The sequence below is a fragment of the Bacillus rossius genome, chromosome 5, assembly GCF_032445375.1.
Source record: "Bacillus rossius redtenbacheri isolate Brsri chromosome 5, Brsri_v3, whole genome shotgun sequence".
NCBI lineage: Eukaryota > Metazoa > Arthropoda > Insecta > Phasmatodea > Bacillidae > Bacillus > Bacillus rossius.
This window is the reverse complement of record NC_086333.1, coordinates 1,754,053-1,773,061: the sequence shown is the minus strand read 5'-3', so window position 1 is coordinate 1,773,061 and position 19,009 is coordinate 1,754,053. Positions and strand designations below refer to the sequence as shown.

General features: G+C 39.4%; 1 protein-coding gene across 8 annotated transcripts in view; it reads right to left on the bottom strand.

Annotated features, from left to right (window-relative positions):
- LOC134531541 (persulfide dioxygenase ETHE1, mitochondrial) overlaps positions 1 to 19,009 on the bottom strand; it is an 86,428-nt gene that overhangs the window by 36,459 nt on the left and 30,960 nt on the right. For 7 of the 8 annotated variants that reach the window (XM_063367214.1, XM_063367213.1, XM_063367212.1 and 4 more), the window contains one exon: positions 14,781 to 14,963. The exons of the other annotated variant lie outside the window; for it this stretch is intronic. In XM_063367214.1, the coding sequence (XP_063223284.1) occupies positions 14,781 to 14,963 (183 nt within the window). The remainder of the gene's footprint in view (positions 1 to 14,780; positions 14,964 to 19,009) is intronic. 8 annotated transcript variants of the gene reach the window in all.

Genomic DNA, 19,009 nt, shown 5'->3' with positions numbered 1-19,009 from the left:
TATGTTTGTTGTAGACCAATACATCTACTGAAGAATATTGTTTGAGTCAACATTGTTTGTGTATTATAACAATATTGTATTTGATGAGATGCAGTTACAAGGTATCACATATGTTTCAACTTAGGAATACTGAATTCGAAGTTTTTTTTTTAAAGGTACAGTTTTACAACTCAATAAGCATATTATTCAAAATTGTTTCTTAAAATCAATGCCATGTTAAAATGTCTTTCTCTCTATCATTCGTAGTAATGGTATTAGTTTCAGTTTTAACACTCACATTTCTATACATAACAATTTGCAGATACGAGGTATCACTACCGAGACACCGATAAAGTGTATGAGATACGAGTTATCACTGCAATTTTTCGCACGTATAATAAAAATTGTCATTAAAATACGTGCTAACACTGTATGGTTCCAATGACATACGAGGTATCGTAGCAATTTGTAATTGTTTTGAAAAATTATGTTGTAAGATAAATGGTAACACACATTGTTAACAATGACGTACAAGCTATCACAGCAAGTAATTAATGTTAGGCGAAAATTTCCTTCTAGATACATAGTGACCCATTGCGGAAATTAATTATGAAATACAGTACACTCCCTATTTAACGCGGTTGTTGGGGGACATAACTTTTACCCGCGTTGTTGCATAACCGCGATGTTTCGATGTGATTAAGGTCAAAAGGCATAAAACACCGCCTGTGTTCTAATAGGTCGGCAAGCACGCACAGTATAGACGGCCCGCCGTTGTGCGGACTTTGCATCCGCAGTTTTCACTAAACGCGGGTGAAAAAATAAAAATAATAAATTTTAAAGATAAATATTAAATGTTAAATTGTTTTTATTTTTCCGCGTGCCACGCACAGTTTGTCGCACGGCCTACGAGCGCGCCACACCACGCCATACACACGTGCGGCACACACGCTGCTGCCAGTCTCGTGGTGTCAGCCACAGTATCTGCTTCATCAGTGTCCGTAACAAAGTAAGTGCAGTGTGTGCGGTTACACACGATTCTGTGGTCGAAGTCTTCTAAAAAGAAAGGCCGTAGTGATAATTCAAACCGAATATGAATCGCAAAGTACCGAGTTTGATTGACAAAATAAAAATTCTAGATTTACTTACAGATAGCTTGTCTTTTGCAGAAGTAGGCCGCAGATACAGGAAAAAACTATTCTAGCATTCGTACAATAAAAAATAAAGAATCGTTTATCGTGTCAAGTGGTTAAACTTTATTATCCATGCTTACAGTAAATTATAAATGGTCACGTGTGGGGAAACAAAAATTGCGCCAATTTAATATTAGCGCAATCAGTGACGCCGTATTAAAAACCGTGTTAAACTATGTCTTTACTTATTTCACCAAACACTGTGTCGAGTTGCTGAGTGTGTGTGGCTCGGATCGGCAAGTGTTATATTCCCCAGCCTCTGGTTAAAGGTCGGGAGACCGCTACACATAAACATTTCCGGGTATTGTTTACTACCTCACGGCAAAAGTGGTACAGTATGGTTCACGTAAATATTGGACCACTGGGAATTCCTGGGCAAAGATTAAAAATACGCTAGCTGATTTACTTTACCATTTAATGTTAAAACATTATACCAAAGTAAAAAGATGAACGTGTATAATACAATGAATTACCCAATAATATTACGTCTGTAGGTTTAAGTTGTAACAAAACATTTATATACAGATGTCCAGTAAAGTACCAATTAAGATTCTGGAGTGGAATTTTAAACACCGGACTACCTGATTTTGCCTTGTACGCAGGGACGCTGCTCAGTCAAGTGACTCATGCTCTGCCTGTGTGCTGCGTGAACACATTCCCTCCCCCACGCCCCCTGGTGTTTCTGCCCGCTCTAATCTCTACCTCTCTCCATATTCTCGGCTCGCCTCTCCCTACCCCGCGCTTGCCGACAACCAAGCCTATCCAACATCAATCCCCAGCCGAGTCACGCTGGATGTCGCTGGACGGTGGGCTTTATCAGGTCCCCTGTCCAATGCTTCATTTGTGAGATAAAGCGACGTTAAGAACTAGTGTTTCAGAAAATATCACTGGGCTGGATTGGACCATAATTTGAAAACCCTACAAGATAGAGGAATAATGTACGGAGATATCTTGTTTAGAATTTCACTGCGGACATTTTCTACGCCTAGGCTTTTTTCTGCCCGATGCTTAAATTGTTAGTTACAACGCAAAATTATCTTAATCGGCTATCAACCATTTATTCCATTATTATTCATTTCTGACTGGGGGACATTGTTTGACCCGCGATATACCCGATTCCGCGATCAATCGGGGCGCGATATACCGGGAGTTTACTGTATATTTAAAACGAATTACACGAATGCATTTTAATATGTAATATAATTATTCAAAATTTTCTCACAAATGTTTCAGTTATCTAAATATACTTTAGTTACGTCTGTCTACAGAATATAAGTGTGAAAAGAAATTCTATCGTAGCTCCAATTTTTATGTCATTTTGTACAGACCAAACATCAACATCCTTGGCATTAGTATGTGTGCTCTTATTGAAGTGAGCATCAGTTAATAATGGCAACAGTATTAAGTAATATTATGTATTGCAGTTTGTGAGGAACTGATACTTCTGTAAATTATTTCTAACTTAATAATAAAGGACATGTGGAATAAAATACTCCAAACAATTCTGATGTTAATTTGGGCATTGAAAAGGAGAGTGGGGGCAAGTTTTAAATAATTTATTTGACCATTGAATGAGCAGAAGCCAGCTGATATTTTATAGCAATTATTTTAGTGTCAGAATACCAATCTAAGCTTATAGCCCAGGAATTTAAGGTTTTTACCTCGAAAAAAATAAGGTAAATCTGAAAATTTGGTCATTGATACAAAACACCTTGCTGAACAACATACTGAAATTCCCCTATTTTCCCATGCCGGCATCATAATTTTTTTCGTGCAATAATGTCGTAAGTCCCCTTAAATGACACAAGGACGCAAATGTACATCCGAAAACTATTTGCATCAACTGAAATAACGGGAATCGATTCAAATTAACCACTGGACCACACCAATGTTATATATAAGCAGACACAGTAAAAAAATCTACTTGAAGTATAAATATTATAGATCGAACATTGACAATTGTCCGAAAATCATGGAATTTATGAAAAAACTATCCATAGGTTAAAAAGTACCGCAAATAACAAAAAATAAGTTGCACAAAATCAATTCCTTAGGATCTGAGCTTTTCAACGGTGTATCTCACACTGCTCTGTGACAAACGGTGGCTCAAGTACCAGCGTGCGCCATCAGAAAGGACTCGGGCGGAAGGCGGGATGACATTTTCACCCGTCAATATTCTGCTTATGGTGCTTCTAACGAGCCATTGCTCTAGTAAGATATAAACAGCTTTGTTATACTGTGTAAGTAATGTTACATATGGTTTTTTTTGATATTAAAATTATGCTCCTGCTTCTCAAAAAACATCTCGTACGATGTTATACCCTGTGTAGTCATTTTTAATTCAGGTTTTACTTTGTAAAGTCATGCACTATAACAAATTCTTTATTGGCATCATAAGAAATCTCAAATAACGAGAAACAATAAAACAGAAATATAGTTTTTGTTCACATACCTCAGCTAACTACATAAGATCTGGGTCGTAATTAATATCTTCAGCTACATTCCTATAACTTCTACCTCTACAGCGTGTGCAAAACATAGAGCACGGAAGCCAGCAATGCGGCAGGAGCACTTTGATCCACACTCAGATCTACATGCACATGAGATGAGATGTAGAAGTTCATCGGGAGCTGGTGGCAAGTCACTGGTAATCGGAAGAAGTGTTTGTTGAATCTCACGCCAGCCCCAGTTGATTGGTGTTAAAGTATTACCCAGCCAATCCTGGACCTATATTGGAGGGTTAAATATATGATCAGTTGATAAGGATTGCCAATAAAATTTGCTGTACACACAGATCCTTATAACGTGAGTTGTCGTACCTGCAAGTAAGTCCTGCGCGAGTGTTGTAAGGCTGCGGACCTTGTTGGAGGAAGGTTCGCCAGCTCAAAGGTAGCAGTCACAGCTTTTCGGGCCACAGTTCAAGCATACAGATGTCCACGAAGTTCATTCAGGGTGGAGAATTTCTCTGTAGTGTACATGTGGATAATTAATTCCTCGCCAGCAGCAGTGATTTGTTCTGCAGTAGCAGATGTGTTGCTAAATATGGAAGCAATGTTCTGGAGATGTGGATTTTGTTTCAAAAGCTTCCAAGCATTCTTCTTACCTTTACGTAAAATGGCGGAAGGGGTGTCGCAGCCCGTGACTGCATGAGCAAACAATAAACAATTCTTGCAGTCTCCGAGTTGTTTTTGAATTTCACAAATGTTGAACAATTTTGCTGTTCTAGTATTATTTCCAGGGCTGTGAACACTGATGCAAGTGTTTTCTTTAGCTCTTACAATCAGCATAACGATATCAGTATCATTTGCTATGACGACAACTGGTGTTTCACAGACGTCGTTTCCCATGGCAGTTTCCACAATCAGTGTGCCTGCGTCTGCCGGTGCCTGAAGAACAGTGAGTCCTGCTTGTTCAAAGCTCTTCGAGAACAATTTGATGAGTTGTGATTTGTTGTGTGTGTTATTGAGGAAATCCTTTTGTGAAGTAGTGACAACTGTATTCTTATCGAATTCAAAGTTTCTTGAGCACCTACGTGATGCACGGCACTTTCTTTCTTCTCCTTTGGTTGCAAGACTTTCTCCATATCCATCGAACACAACAATGGTCCCTGGACGAATAATGTTTCAAAACATACTGTAGGTAAGAATGAACAACTTCACCATATTTTAGTGTGTGGTCCCAGACAAATTCATGTAGAAGAAAACCACCATCAACGATTATTGTGGCTACTTCATTTATTCTGTCTATGCACTGGTGGGAAGTTAAGATCTGCAGCAGCGAAGACTTAGGTGTCTTTCGCATTGATACCTCATCAAACAAAGAGGGTGGCCTTGGTGCAAGTTCATACTTCAGATACTCCATCAAATCACCACATTGGTGGTGGATGGCCCATAAACAACTGTTGGGAACAGACGGGAACAATTTAATCACGTATGGTAATACTTCGGCTCATAGCTGCTACGGATTCACCCTACTCTTTCTTGACAACTTGACATTGCCGAAGTTCTTACCTAGCTGCAACACCAACAGACACAAACAGTCACAGTTGATGTTGTCATCCCCAACAACACCATAGTCAATGGAACGGAGACAGCCAATTTCGCACCAAGTAGAAATTGTGTCCAGCCATAAGCGAAATGCTAATGCTTGGAAGCTTTTGAAACAAAATCCACATCTCCAGAACATTGCTTCCATATTTAGCAACACATCTGCTACTGCAGAACAAATCACTGCTGCTGGCGAGGAATTAATTATCCACATGTACACTACAGAGAAATTCTCCACCCTGAATGAACTTCGTGGACATCTGTATGCTTGAACTGTGGCCCGAAAAGCTGTGACTGCTACCTTCGAGCTGGCGAACCTTCCTCCAACAAGGTCTGCAGCCTTACAACACTCGCGCAGGACTTACTTGCAGGTACGACAACTCACGTTATAAGGATCTGTGTGTACAGAAAATTTTATTGGCAATCCTTATCAACTGATCATATATTTAACCCTGCAATATAGGTCCAGGATTGGCTGGGTAATACTTTAACACCAATCAACTGGGGCTGGCGTGAGATTCAACAAACACTTCTTCCGATTACCAGTGACTTGCCACCAGCTCCCGATGAACTTCTACATCTCATCTCATGTGCATGTAGATCTGAGTGTGGATCAAAGTGCTCCTGCCGCATTGCTGGCTTCCGTGCTCTATGTTTTGCACACGCTGTAGAGGTAGAAGTTATAGGAATGTAGCTGAAGATATTAATTACGACCCAGATCTTATGTAGTTAGCTGAGGTATGTGAACAAAAACTATATTTCTGTTTTATTGTTTCTCGTTATTTGAGATTTCTTATGATGCCAATAAAGAATTTGTTATAGTGCATGACTTTACAAAGTAAAACCTGAATTAAAAATGACTACACAGGGTATAACATCGTACGAGATGTTTTTTGAGAAGCAGGAGCATAATTTTAATATCATAAAAAACCATATGTAACATTACTTACACAGTATAACAAAGCTGTTTATATATTACTAGAGCAATGGCTCGTTAGAAGCACCATAAGCAGAATATTGACGGGTGAAAATGTCATCCCGCCTTCCGCCCGAGTCCTTTCTGATGGCGCACGCTGGTACTTGAGCCACCGTATCTCGGTAACCGTTTGTCACAGAGCAGTGTGAGATACACCGTTGAAAAGCTCAGATCCTAAGGAATTGATTTTGTGCAACTTATTTTTTGTTATTTGCGGTACTTTTTAACCTATGGATAGTTTTTTCATAAATTCCATGATTTTCGGACAATTGTCAATGTTCGATCTATAATATTTTTACTTCAAGTAGATTTTTTTACTGTGTCTGCTTATATATAACATTGGTGTGGTCCAGTGGTTAATTTGAATCGATTCCCGTTAATTTCAGTTGATGCAAATAGTTTTCGGATGTAATTTGCGTCCTTGTGTCATTTAAGGGGACTTACGACATTATTGCACGAAAAAAATTATGATGCCGGCATGGGAAAATAGGGGAATTTCAGTATGTTGTTCAGCAAGGTGTTTTGTATCAATGACCAAATTTTCAGATTTACCTTATTTTTTTCGAACTTTCTTTAAATATTAACCTAAAACTCCTGGGCTATAATGTCTTCCAATTCCAGGGCAACAATGAAGCCAGACACAATGTCCTCGAGGGGTAAACAGATGGCACTGCTAGCCCAACAGCAGCTTCTTCAGCAAGCAGGCGAGAATCTAGTTCCTCCAGCTGCTACAGAATCTCTGGATCCGAATGAAACACAGTCTCTACCTCTCCCAAGTGACATCAATATTGTACTTCGCGCAGAACCAAGTGCGAGAATGTCAAGTACGTATTCAACGTAAATATTGGAATCAAAGCCAATGCAAAATTTCAAGAAAACCGAATTCCTGCACTTGTACCAAATTCATTAGTTCTTCTATCCGATACTCTGTCTCTGCCCCTTAAAGATGTAGAACTGGAGAGTGTATTGTGAAGACCACGTTAATGCCGAATGCAGAGCAGAACTCATGAATATGCCTGTAGTTCTTGAGGCCGAGGTGCTCTAATGAAAGTGAAGCTGGAGCCTACAATGCAGCAGAAAACACACTCCAAGAAATGCAAGAATTTCACAAACGCGATGGAAAAAATTCTGGCGAAGAAGAATTAGATAGTGAAGTTGTGGATGAGCCGAATGAGTTTTTTCTGCCAAATTAAAATACATCACAGTCTCAAATTGTAAGTCTACCCATAGAATAAGAAAATGACTCTGAAGATCCAATCCATAATACACATACTGAAGCCCAAACTGAAACATTACACAAGGTTGCGACAACAACGAAAAGAGTTTCACATCCAGCGGAGTGGAATGATCACAAAAACAAACGACTGAGAAAACAGGGCAAAAAATACGTAGGGTTCAAAGCCTAAGGGCCAACATGGTGTACCGATACACGGCCCACATATAAATATACATTGTCAATATGGCTTATTTAATTAAATATAAACTGTGTTTGAAGGGACCTAGTCAACAATGGTCCACGGCAGTAGTAAATATTCGACTTTCGAAGTGCCAGTGTGACGGCGCATGCACGCCAGCGCCAGGAGAATTAGCGGCAATCGGCAACCGACTGAACTTAAAAACGAGCCAATAGGAGAGGCCGCTGGGGACGCTCGGCGGAAGTATAAAAGAGCCTCCTGGCGATTTCTCAGGGAGTCGGTCCGCTGCACTGAGTCGGAGCACGTATCGCTTCGCTTAAGAAATTTTCGCTACCCGCGATTCCGGGCTGCGGAATCGCGATTTGAAGTTGAACGTTCGGTATTATCAACATTTCGGACGGTAATTATCGAATTCATCAACGCGTCCGCGGTCCGGGAAACGACTTCGCGCGCGCCGGAACTTCGCCTGTGTGAGTGCTCTGGTGACTAAAAGTGTGTGGTGCCTACTGGTGCATCTCAACGCACTTCCTGGGACAGCCTTCACGCTGTCTGGAGACCGTGGAGCCAGCGCAGCATTCTCAAGGTAAGGCGCGGTCGCCTTGAGTCGGCGCCAGCCCATTGTTGAACTGCAAACTCCCCTCATCTTGCGCGGTGATTCCAGCTACGAGACGTTATCGCAGAGACTGTGCCTCCTAATAGTAAATGTACGCGGTCCCCCCAGAGGTCCTGGGGGTAGAAATAGCCTACCGACAGAGTTTAGCCCGGAGCAAACCCCACCCTTATTGAATGTGTAGGCGGCATCTACGTGTTGTGTCGGATGTCAACAATAGAGACTGAACTTGAATTGGACTTTTGTCGAGCCGGGTGCCCTCCGTAACGTCCTGCAGTTTCAATAACATTATTATTTTTGCTAGTCACATTGTGCCTCAGAGAACTTTAGCCATTGTCAAATATGTTATGTTATTGTTTTTGCCTCAAATTCATCAATATTATTAAAATTTCTTTTAAAATCATATATTGTTTATTTGTATTACAGGTTAGTCTCCTTGATAATATTTAAAAGTTATGGCAAACCGGGCCAAGTAATGTTAGGCACTCGTGTATTGACAAATATCATCTACCATTCAGTCAGTCCTGTGTTTGTAAACAAATGAGGTGTTTGTTTACGTTTGGGTCACTCCAATCCAGCATAACAGTTGTCTGTCGTCTTATTATTATTAGTGTAGTACCATGAGTACGTGCACAATGGAGAAAGAGGGCAAGAAAGGGAAGCAAGAAAAATTGGTCCACTATGTACATCCATACAGTGTCAGAAAGTTAGCATGAGAAATTGTCAAGGTTTAACTAAAGATATGAGGAAGGAAGTACTTCGTTCCTTTTGGAGTGACATGACTTGTGACCAGAGAATGATATACCGTATATACTCGTGTATAGCGCGCCCTTTTTCCCCCTCAAGTAAAGGAAAAAAATAAGGATGCGCGCTATACATGGGGAAAAAAAGTGTGGGGGGGGGGAGGCGGGGAGGAGGAGTGGAAGTCGTTAACTGCCGGGTGACGGGTGACGGGTGACGTGTGACGTTTCTGGCCAGCCCCCACACATACGCACAAGCAACAAGGCCTCTGTTTCACACACACACACACCTGCGCGGCGCGCAAGCTCGCATATCATGGTCTCTTGTATATTTTTAGATCTCCCCCCTTTACAGAAAGCTGCTCAGAAGCTAGTAAAAAAAAAGAGAGAGAAAGGGAATGTTGTCACCAGTTTCCCCCCCCCCCCCCCCCCGGCCCACTTTCTTCTCTTCCTCCATTCCTCATCCCAGCAGCGACCGGTGAGTCATCTAGTTCTCCGCGCCAGCTTAGCAACGTAGCGCGGCACGCCTCCCTCCCTCCCTCCCACGTACCAGTTGTGACGATACAGCGCTATTATCTTCCGTCTACACAGCAGAGTTTAAGTATTTTCCTGACGCATCACCACACATCAATTTAAATAATCAGGTACCACAAAATGTTAGTAAAATTTATTTATGGGAATTTGTTGCAAAAATCGTGGTGCGCGCTATACACGAGGGCGCTCTATACACGAGTAAATACGGTATGTAGCATCTTTAGTTACTAGAAGTATAACAAAAAGAAACAAAGTAACAAAATCGGGGAATGAGTCGAGAAGGTAAGGAACTTTAAGTTACACAGTGAAAACAAAAGATGGTTGTGTGTTTAGAGTATGTAAAAAAATATTTCTCTCCACTTTTGGGTTGCGTGAATGGTCAGTTCTTCACTGGGTAGAAGAAGGCACCGAAAAGAGTGGAATCTGCACAGCTGAGAAAGTGAAGAGGGAACAGACTGTAATACCCGAAGTGTCTTAAAGAATTATTAAATAAATAGGTAAAAAAATTTGGAAACTCTGAATACTGGGGCCCTCAATTAATAGCTATCAAAAGTAAACATCAGAGGCGACACTAGGAGTAAACAAAGAAAATTTAGAGACTCCCTACGAACACTAGGGAGAAAAAGGATCGTTATTATAGATTAATTAAATAAAAACAACAGTTACGTCTATAGACTTCCTTATTTTATTAATCATTGTTCTTTCTTTTTTTATAGATTAAATTTTCCTTTGTAACATTTGTTTTTCATTGATAAGTGATTTTACATAAATTCCTCACAATTACACTTATTATATTATATTCTTTAATTTTATTTATTAGAGGGCCGGCCCTAAATGTTTAACAAAAATTACAATATTTAAAGAAATGAATGAAATTAACATTGCTAACTTTAAAGGTTGTACATATAGTCCTTGCAAAACTTCATATGAATTTCCTCTCCTCTAACTGCTTTAACTGTCCGCTGTCTTAACTGGGTTAGACTATTTTTGATTTCGTAAAGCCTAAAGATGGTGGATTCTGCTCAGGATCCAACTCCAGAGGTTCTGGCAGAGGATTTTGTTTGCCCCAAACTTGGAACCCTGTCTGAAACAGAGGTCCAAATTCAAAAATAAAGGGGGGATGACGTCAAGACTTACCAGAACAGGGTGTTGGTCCTGGCGCTCAAGAGAGGGCGTCTCGTTTCGGAAAACCCGAACCACGATGCGCGGTAGACGCTGAAGTCTCCATAATTTAAGAAAAAATATATATATAAAAAATACTAAGTTTCTCTACTTCTTACTAATCTACTGACTGGTTAATTTAAATTTTCAGATAGGGACTTCATCCCCATAGTCTGAGAAGACTACATAATACTAGATGCGATGCCGATAATTCGCCGAAGACCGCAGCTACAAGAGGAACCAGTCAGCCACGAGGCGCGGACCGAAGTCCCTTCAGCATGGGATATTGTCAGTATCTCTTAAGCGCGGGATCTCTAGAGAATTGGCTCTGAGCTGAAAATTACCAGGCCCAACCGAAGGTGTCCGGCATAAAAAAAATATATATTAGATTTTACTGGAGTGACTGCGCAACTTAGGCGCTATCTTTTGGTGGCGAGAAGAAGTACTAAGAAATTGACTTGTGGCCGATGAGAGTGTCACTGCTAGGGGCTTATGGAGCAACCAGTGTTGCCACCTAGCGGCCCGAGATATAAGGGGGAGAAAGGTTGTCTTTACCTCCGCGCGAACGCGTTAGTGTCTGCGCTGCCGACGCCCACAAGTGGTGTTAGTGACCATAGCCATCGCTAGATGTCGTTAAAGACCAGAATCGTATCTGCGGCTGTCATGCCTGAGATGGTCTTGAATTCGGTTACCGTCCCCAGGAGTTCACAAGCGGTCATCGCTCCTGGCTTCAATTCTGAAGAAGAAAGGGTGGAGGTGCAGGTTGGGGATGGCTTCAAAAAACGCATGGTCTGTGGGACGCAAGGCCCACGGGATCCTCCTGTCGTGTCTTGCTGCTAGTGAACCTTATACCGATTCGTGACAGAGTTAGCAGGGCTCAGCACTGCTTCACAAGCTGCTCTAGGCAAAAGTAGTCACGCGAAGAAATAAAGTTACCGGCCCCCGATGTGCCTGGAGGCGGGAGAAATATTAGCCAGACTGCTACCCTAGCATTAGGCTGAAAAAAAAATCAGCTCGCCTCTGTGAACAGAGGCTGAGGGCCTGGTAGTAAAGATATAGGAGTAAAAAAAAAATTTCCAAAAATATTTAAGATAACAAACTATTAAATAAAACATGCCTAAATCCCTAATCCATGGCATAAGACACATATCAAAAGCATTCCTGAGGAAAAAATGAAAAGAAAATATTTTTAGCGAATTTCTTGGGATGATTTGGCTAAGCTGCCTTCCCACTATTGTAGAAGTTTGTCTACAAAACTATATTTGGAACCAACGTACGGCAATTGCATGAATGATGTCTACAAACTTTACACTAATAAATGGAAGGAGTTTTCCATTGAAAATAGACATGACTAACCTTTTAAGCCTCTAACAGATACTCTATAATACACCATAAGGTACCGCCGAAAGATATTTTTATAAAATATAAGTTTTAAAAATATCCGATAGCCAATGTTTGTGAGCATTCATTAACTAGCAATAAAAAAGGGTTTATGTGGCACAGTCTAATGCCATGTAGATGAGAATTGAAAAGCTAACTGTTAGTAAATTAATGCCTTTCTGAAAATAGTATAACTTTAGTCTAAGTACAGTGTTGCTGTAGATAAAATAATGATTAATTTTACACCAAGTAAAATATCCATGAATTAAGACAGAATGTTATATTGTTTACATGACATAAAGACGTGAACAATTTGTTTATTTTTTCTTGAAAAGGAAGATTATTAAAAGCAGTACTATATTAGTTATTTTACTGTTTATCCTATAACAGATTTATAGATATGTACTTATTGGAACGTAATTACGTTGGAATTCCAGATTGACGAAAGTTCAATTCACCTTAAAGTAAAACATGATTATCCAGTTCGTTTTTGATGCCGGTTGTTACATCATGTTGATAGTGTCTAAATAAATTTGTACCAGTTTGCAATTCAAAACTAAGTTTAGCTTAAAAGTAGTTTCCAATCACATACAAATCATGCCTCTTACATTGACTAAAAATCATTTCATTTCCATCCGATGACTGTCACATGCTGCTCAGCATTGTATTAACATTTTAGCAACACTTATTCATTGCTATGTCTGTTACTGTATGTTAACTGTATTTTGTTCACCCGTGCACATAAAAACCTTTTTACAAAATACTGTTCCATTATGTTTTCAGGTAACATCCAAGAGAAAACCGATGCACTCAAAAATGTCTCACCCAAGAAGACCAGAAAAAGAAAACAATGTACTTACTCAAGACTGGAAAAAAATAAGGCTAAATGTGACAGGAATCTAGGCTTAGAGTATACTAATTGCAAAGGTAAAGTTGTGTCGGCACGTTCTATGAAACCAGCCTGTGAAGGGAATTGTAAATTTCAGTGTATAAACATTAGCCCGGAAAAAAGGAAATCTATTTTTGACAAATACTGGGGCTTGGGGGATATAAATTCTCAAAGAGCGTACATTGCAAAACAGATGCTTGTAGTAAATCCTAAATATAGAAGAGTAAGTTCTTCAGAGAACACATCCAGGGGGTTAAATAATGGATACTACTTTGAAGTAGATGGAAAGAGAGTCAGAGTTTGCAAAAGGTATTTTATGAATACTCTAGATGTGGGGGATAAAATGATAATAAATGTCATAAAGAAACTTGATGATGGTTTTATAGAACAAGATAGGCGGGGAAAGCATTTGAACCACAAAACATTAGATTCAACCATCAGGGAAGGAATCGTCGAGCATATCAATTCCATTCCTAGGATTGAATCTCATTATTTGAGACAGCAAACCTCTCGCGAAAACATAAGTGGCAGTAAAACAATTGCAGATCTCCACAGAGATTATGTTACAGATTGCAGAGTTAAAAAAGTACAATTTGGAAACTATACAGCCTACAGATATATTTTCATAACACAGTTTAAGGATTTTTTGTTCCTAAAAAAGACCAGTGTTCGCTGTGTGAAACTTGGAAGAATTCCAACGATAATGTACATTTGCAGGAAAATTACGACAAACACAAGAAAGAATGTGAGCTCAGCAGACGTGCAAAACAAATTGACTCAAATCGATCTAAAGAAAAAGAGTGCATTGCAGCTTGCTTTGACATGCAATCTGTACTGCCTACACCAAGTGGAGACGTTTCACAGTTCTACTACAAACGTAGGCTCTCGACATACAACTTCACTTTATTCAACATGGGTACTAGCACTGGACATTGCTTCATTTGGCACGAGGGCCAAGCTAAACGTGGACGTAATGAAATTGGTCCCTGCCTACATACCTTTCTGCAGAAAAATAGCAAAGAAAAGAGATCTTCTCATTCTGTGTGAAGCAAAGCATATAAAGCCACAATACCACAATTTCTTTAAACATCTTCGAGTTTCTGACAACCTACAGCAAGAAAGTGATGATTAAGCAGTGTGACAAAACAGTGTTTCAAAACTGTCTATGTTTGAAAAAAAATATGAATGCTTTTAAAATAATGTTTTGTACATTAAATGAATATTGATGGATATTGTATTGCAATAATGATAGTCAATATTTAATAATATTATTTATGTGCAATTAAAACATTTTATGTCCATTGAGTTAAAAAAAATTATTATAGTTTAATTTATTTGGCCATAATGAAATGAATTGAAGTTCATTTTAATTTCAATACGACCACAAGTGCTAAATTATTAATTAAAATATTTCATATTACACATTATTCAAAATATGTATAACTGTATGTAAAGAACACCCAATTCTGTGTCCATCCACAAGAAATGTGATTAGAATACTAAAAAGTAGAATTTCCAGAATTTTTTCAATGTTAAAATGCAAATATCTCAAAAATAACAATTTTGCACTTGCGGCCCTCTTCTTCCCAAGGTGCGATATATGTTTTAATACCAGAAATATCTACCTGAATTGTGTTGAAATCTCATACAGACAATACTGGTTGCACCCATCACCGACCAAAGCAACTTATAAAAGGAACTGCTCAAAACATTAACTGAGTGTATGGGGTCTTAAAAAGCAGTCACATATTTTTATTTTGTGCAATCTAATGTCTAGTGTGTAGTTTAACCTTTGCTAATTTCTACATCCTTTAACAAAAACAAAGGCACCACAAAAGAATACAATGCAATGATTACCTTTGTAGTCATGAGCCGGATAAAGAGTAAAATCATCAGGCAGGGTGAATATTTTCTGGTGGACAGAATGATATAGTGTTTCGGGGTTGCCTTCTTGGAAATCAGTGCGACCACAACCTCGTACCAGAAGTGTGTCACCCGTAAAAGCCATTCTTTGGTCATGCCAGACGTATGTCACACAACCTGCAATCGTTAAACAACCTATACGTTAGTAATTCTTGCAGAGATGGACAGTGAATATAGTTATGAGTCATTCAAGGTGGTGGAGGTTCGTGCTCCTAGGTTTGTTACATTTAGCATTTACATTATGGAACTGGTAATTCTAAGGGTATCAAGGAAAATGTTTCCAATTGTTGTTATTGTGTGTAGTTTTTGCAACGGCTGCTTTGTAATTTTGGTTCTTGACTAACCAATAATGCTCAAGTAACATGCAATAGCACGTAACTAAAACAGTGCTTGTTGAAGCGACATGATGTAACTTACCTGTCAAAGAACAAAATGTCAATGCTGGGATTCAAATGAAGCAGTTCAAGTAGCTTAGCAACACAGTAAGTTCGGACAGAAGATAAAATGAGAAGGCAGATTAAGAAAAAAGGCACCACTTGACCACTGTACTCTGCTGTCGGCTGTAGCCATGAAACTTTAGCATGCTTCAATATGAACAGAACAATACACCCAGTTTGAAAATGGTCTCTCCTAAAACATAACTTGAGTTCATTACACATCTTCAAGTAGTTTTGGAATTCCATCAGCATCCTGCACAAAGTTTCTCTTTAGCCAAAATAAATCTTGTCAATTAGTTTTAATATATTATAAAAATCACACCTAATTATTATCAAAATGCATAAACCATTAATTTTAATTTTCATACTGTATCTGAGTCATTGACACAACAATGTATATCCTAAGATAACTTGCAGAATACTTACTTAAAGGAAGAATCTAAATACAATTTTTGTGCCATTACATTGATCATAATAGCCATAAAAATATACTGAGGTTATAGAATAATGAAAAATATGCAAACTTGAATTAATATTAAATCAAACAAATACCCATGAGACCAAGATTCATATTTAGATTTACATATTGCTAGGGAAGGGAATTTTTCGCGGTCGCGAATTATTCGCGAATTCCGAGGCTAAATGTGAATTATAGCTTAGTCACAAAATATAGCAAAACTTGCACATTATTGTTAATAAAAAAAGTTTTAAACATAGTGCAGAGCTGCCAACCTCAAATCACACCCATCAGTAATGGCAATTAGGTATATGAAAAAAGTACGCGTAAATCATGCACGATAAATTTTTCCTGGGGCATTATAACACACTCACAAGATAAAACAACGACAATAATATGCAAAAGAAAAAGAAAAATATGAATACAATGCAAATTAATACATAAAAAAATCTATTTGAACAATACAATCATCTGAATATGTAAGAAATATTAATAATTTTACTGGATATTTTGAATCTTCAATTCAATGTATTCAAAGTTAAACTTTAAAACAACTGTCTTTTTATTTGCTTCTTTTATCCTGGTTCGATAAGAAATGTCATGTAAACAAACAAGACAAACACAAGGACTTGTAAACAATAACTGCGTTCGTTACTTTCGTTTCTTCAGATGTAGCGAAAAAACGAAAATATAGATTTATTGCTAGTCACGGCTTTAAAATGTTCTGCATGTTTCTTTGATTCAATATGCCGTCTACAGTCATCCCTTTCACCATGTGCAATCGAAAAGTCACACGCGCATACATTACAAAACCGTGGCGTTCCAAACATTTGAAAACGACAATCATGGCCATTCTTTTGAATATTTAAGTGGAAAGTTCTGAAGTCTTGCGTGTTTTTTCCCACAGATGCACATTATTCTGTCACACGCTTCATTTCTACAACCGGCACTGAAGAACACAACACTATCGAAAAAAATAAAAAAATTTTCACGTCTGTAGACACGACAAAAACCGGACAAAAACACTATGATGAAAAAAATGGCTTTCAAGAAATAAATTAATACAACACAGGTTAGCCAAAGTACCGTACAAAAATTATCGTGATGTAAGTAGCCTTCAAACGATAAGTCCGAGGATATGTACTAGTTGTATCGTACAACGGACGTAATACCATCCCATTATTATTTGAAAACACGAGAATTAATTTACTTATTTCGACAGTACATCGTACATGCGCACACTTACTAGTTCCGTTATTTGAGCAACCAACCGAAGTATTCAAACAGCGTTCACGAAACACGCACAGCAGAAACGTAAATTTTTCCGTTACCATGCAGCACAAAGCCTCGTTTCCGTAATAAACTAGCGATGTTCCGTAATTCCGTAATTCGGGGTTAAAATCCGTAATAATTACGGAAAATCCGTAATGGTTGGCAGCTCTGATAGTGGAACCTCGCTACTACGAGAGCTTACAATGGCGAGAAAAATCCTCGTAACGAGTACTCGTAATAACCGAACATAGAAAATTCAAGTCTAGTTTAAAATCCTGAACCTTACCAAAATGTCTAAAAGTCACTCCATAACTCCAAAACGGTGCACTGTAGTGAATAAACGCATAGAATAAAAGTTGAAGCAGATTAAATTTGGAATAGAAAAGGCCTGTATAATTTTTTTGTATCTTCAACGGTTTTTGTTTTAATCGCGAATGAAATGGTCTGACTCCTGGCCGAGCTACGCGACGCAAAGTAACCGCTGGCACCGTCGCCGCGCCGTGCTAGACGAAAGGAAAGGTTTGTGGTGGGGAGGGGAGAGGAGATAAGTGTAATGGAGAAAGGAAAATGTAGGAGGGAGGGAAGAGGGGAAGGACATCTGCCCTCCTCCCTCCTTATGCTGTTGCCGTTTCTGATGGGAAATATCCGGTGTCGCATGCCGAATATAAGTTATTGTGAGGGGTTTATTAATTAAAGTGAATTCTTGTGTGGCACATTTCAACATAGTGCCGGTACCCCTGGTTCCACCACACTACAACAAGAAACAGAAAATTTTGTGGGAAAACTCAGACGCTATCGTAATATTGCATCATTAAATCCTGTAAAGCTAAACAGGAAGAGTGCTTTTTTTTTTTTGCTGCTGAGCCTCCATTAACACGCTAACGTACGCAACGTGGTCTCTCGTATACACACATGCACACACGCACACAGGGGACACGGCTCTAGTACACCGTACACAGGGGCTGGGTTATTTTTAGAGCTACCCCTCTTCCGAAAGCCAGCCTAGCAGCAGTAAATGAACAGCGGAAGGGGGAGGGGAAGAAGGGCTTCTTGAAACGGCCGAGCGAAAAAGAGACAGAGAGAAAGGGAGCATATTGTCCGCCACCAGACCCTCCCCCCCTCCCCCTCAACCTTTCATTCTTTCTCGACAGATAACTGTGAGTCATTGGCCGCCGGCGCCAGCGGCCAGCATAACGACCCTCTCCCGCTTAGCAGCAGAAGAGGGGGTGAAGAAGGAAGTGGAAAAGGGGGGAATGACGCAGACTGGCTTTGCGCGTGAAATTGTAGAGAAGAGGGCAATAGCGACAAAGAGAGAGACGGGTGGTTGGAATGCACGCAGGAAGACGTCACTGTTGTTAGGCAACTATCTTTCGGGCTGCTCTACTCTAAAAATAGCTTTGCCTCCCTCGTCTTCAACACACTTCACTACCCCCCTCGCAACCCAACCGGGAAGCAAAACGACCTGCGCAGTGCACCTGCCCGACAGCAGTCACGGTAAAACCTGCCTAGCGCACGTATGTATGTAGATGTAAATAAACAAATTGTCTTGTACTACTGGCAAATATCGGTAATTTGATCATGGTGAATTAAAAACATTCTGAAGGTGATTTGAAGTGAGAGTAGGTACTGAAAATGCCGAACAATAAATTAAGTGCTCGCGACAGGGCATTTCAATATCAGAAAAATGGATTCTATTGCTCAGATAGTCGCACCGTAATGTGCAAATTTTGTAAGTGTCAGGTTGCGTGGGAGCGTAAAGATTCTATAGAAAAACACCTAAAATCTGCCAAGCACATCAGTGCAGAAAAAGGTTGCCCTGAAACAAAATTACAGACTTCGATCGCTACATGCTTCAGTAGTGCGGAAAGGAAGAAAAAAACTGCTGAATACCTCGGCAAATTGTAGCATTGCAGAACCCTGCCCTCCAAATTAAATAATTTTCTTTTAAACTTCTTTCTGTATAAGTAAATATAAATAAGTCAATGTTTTTAGAGTGG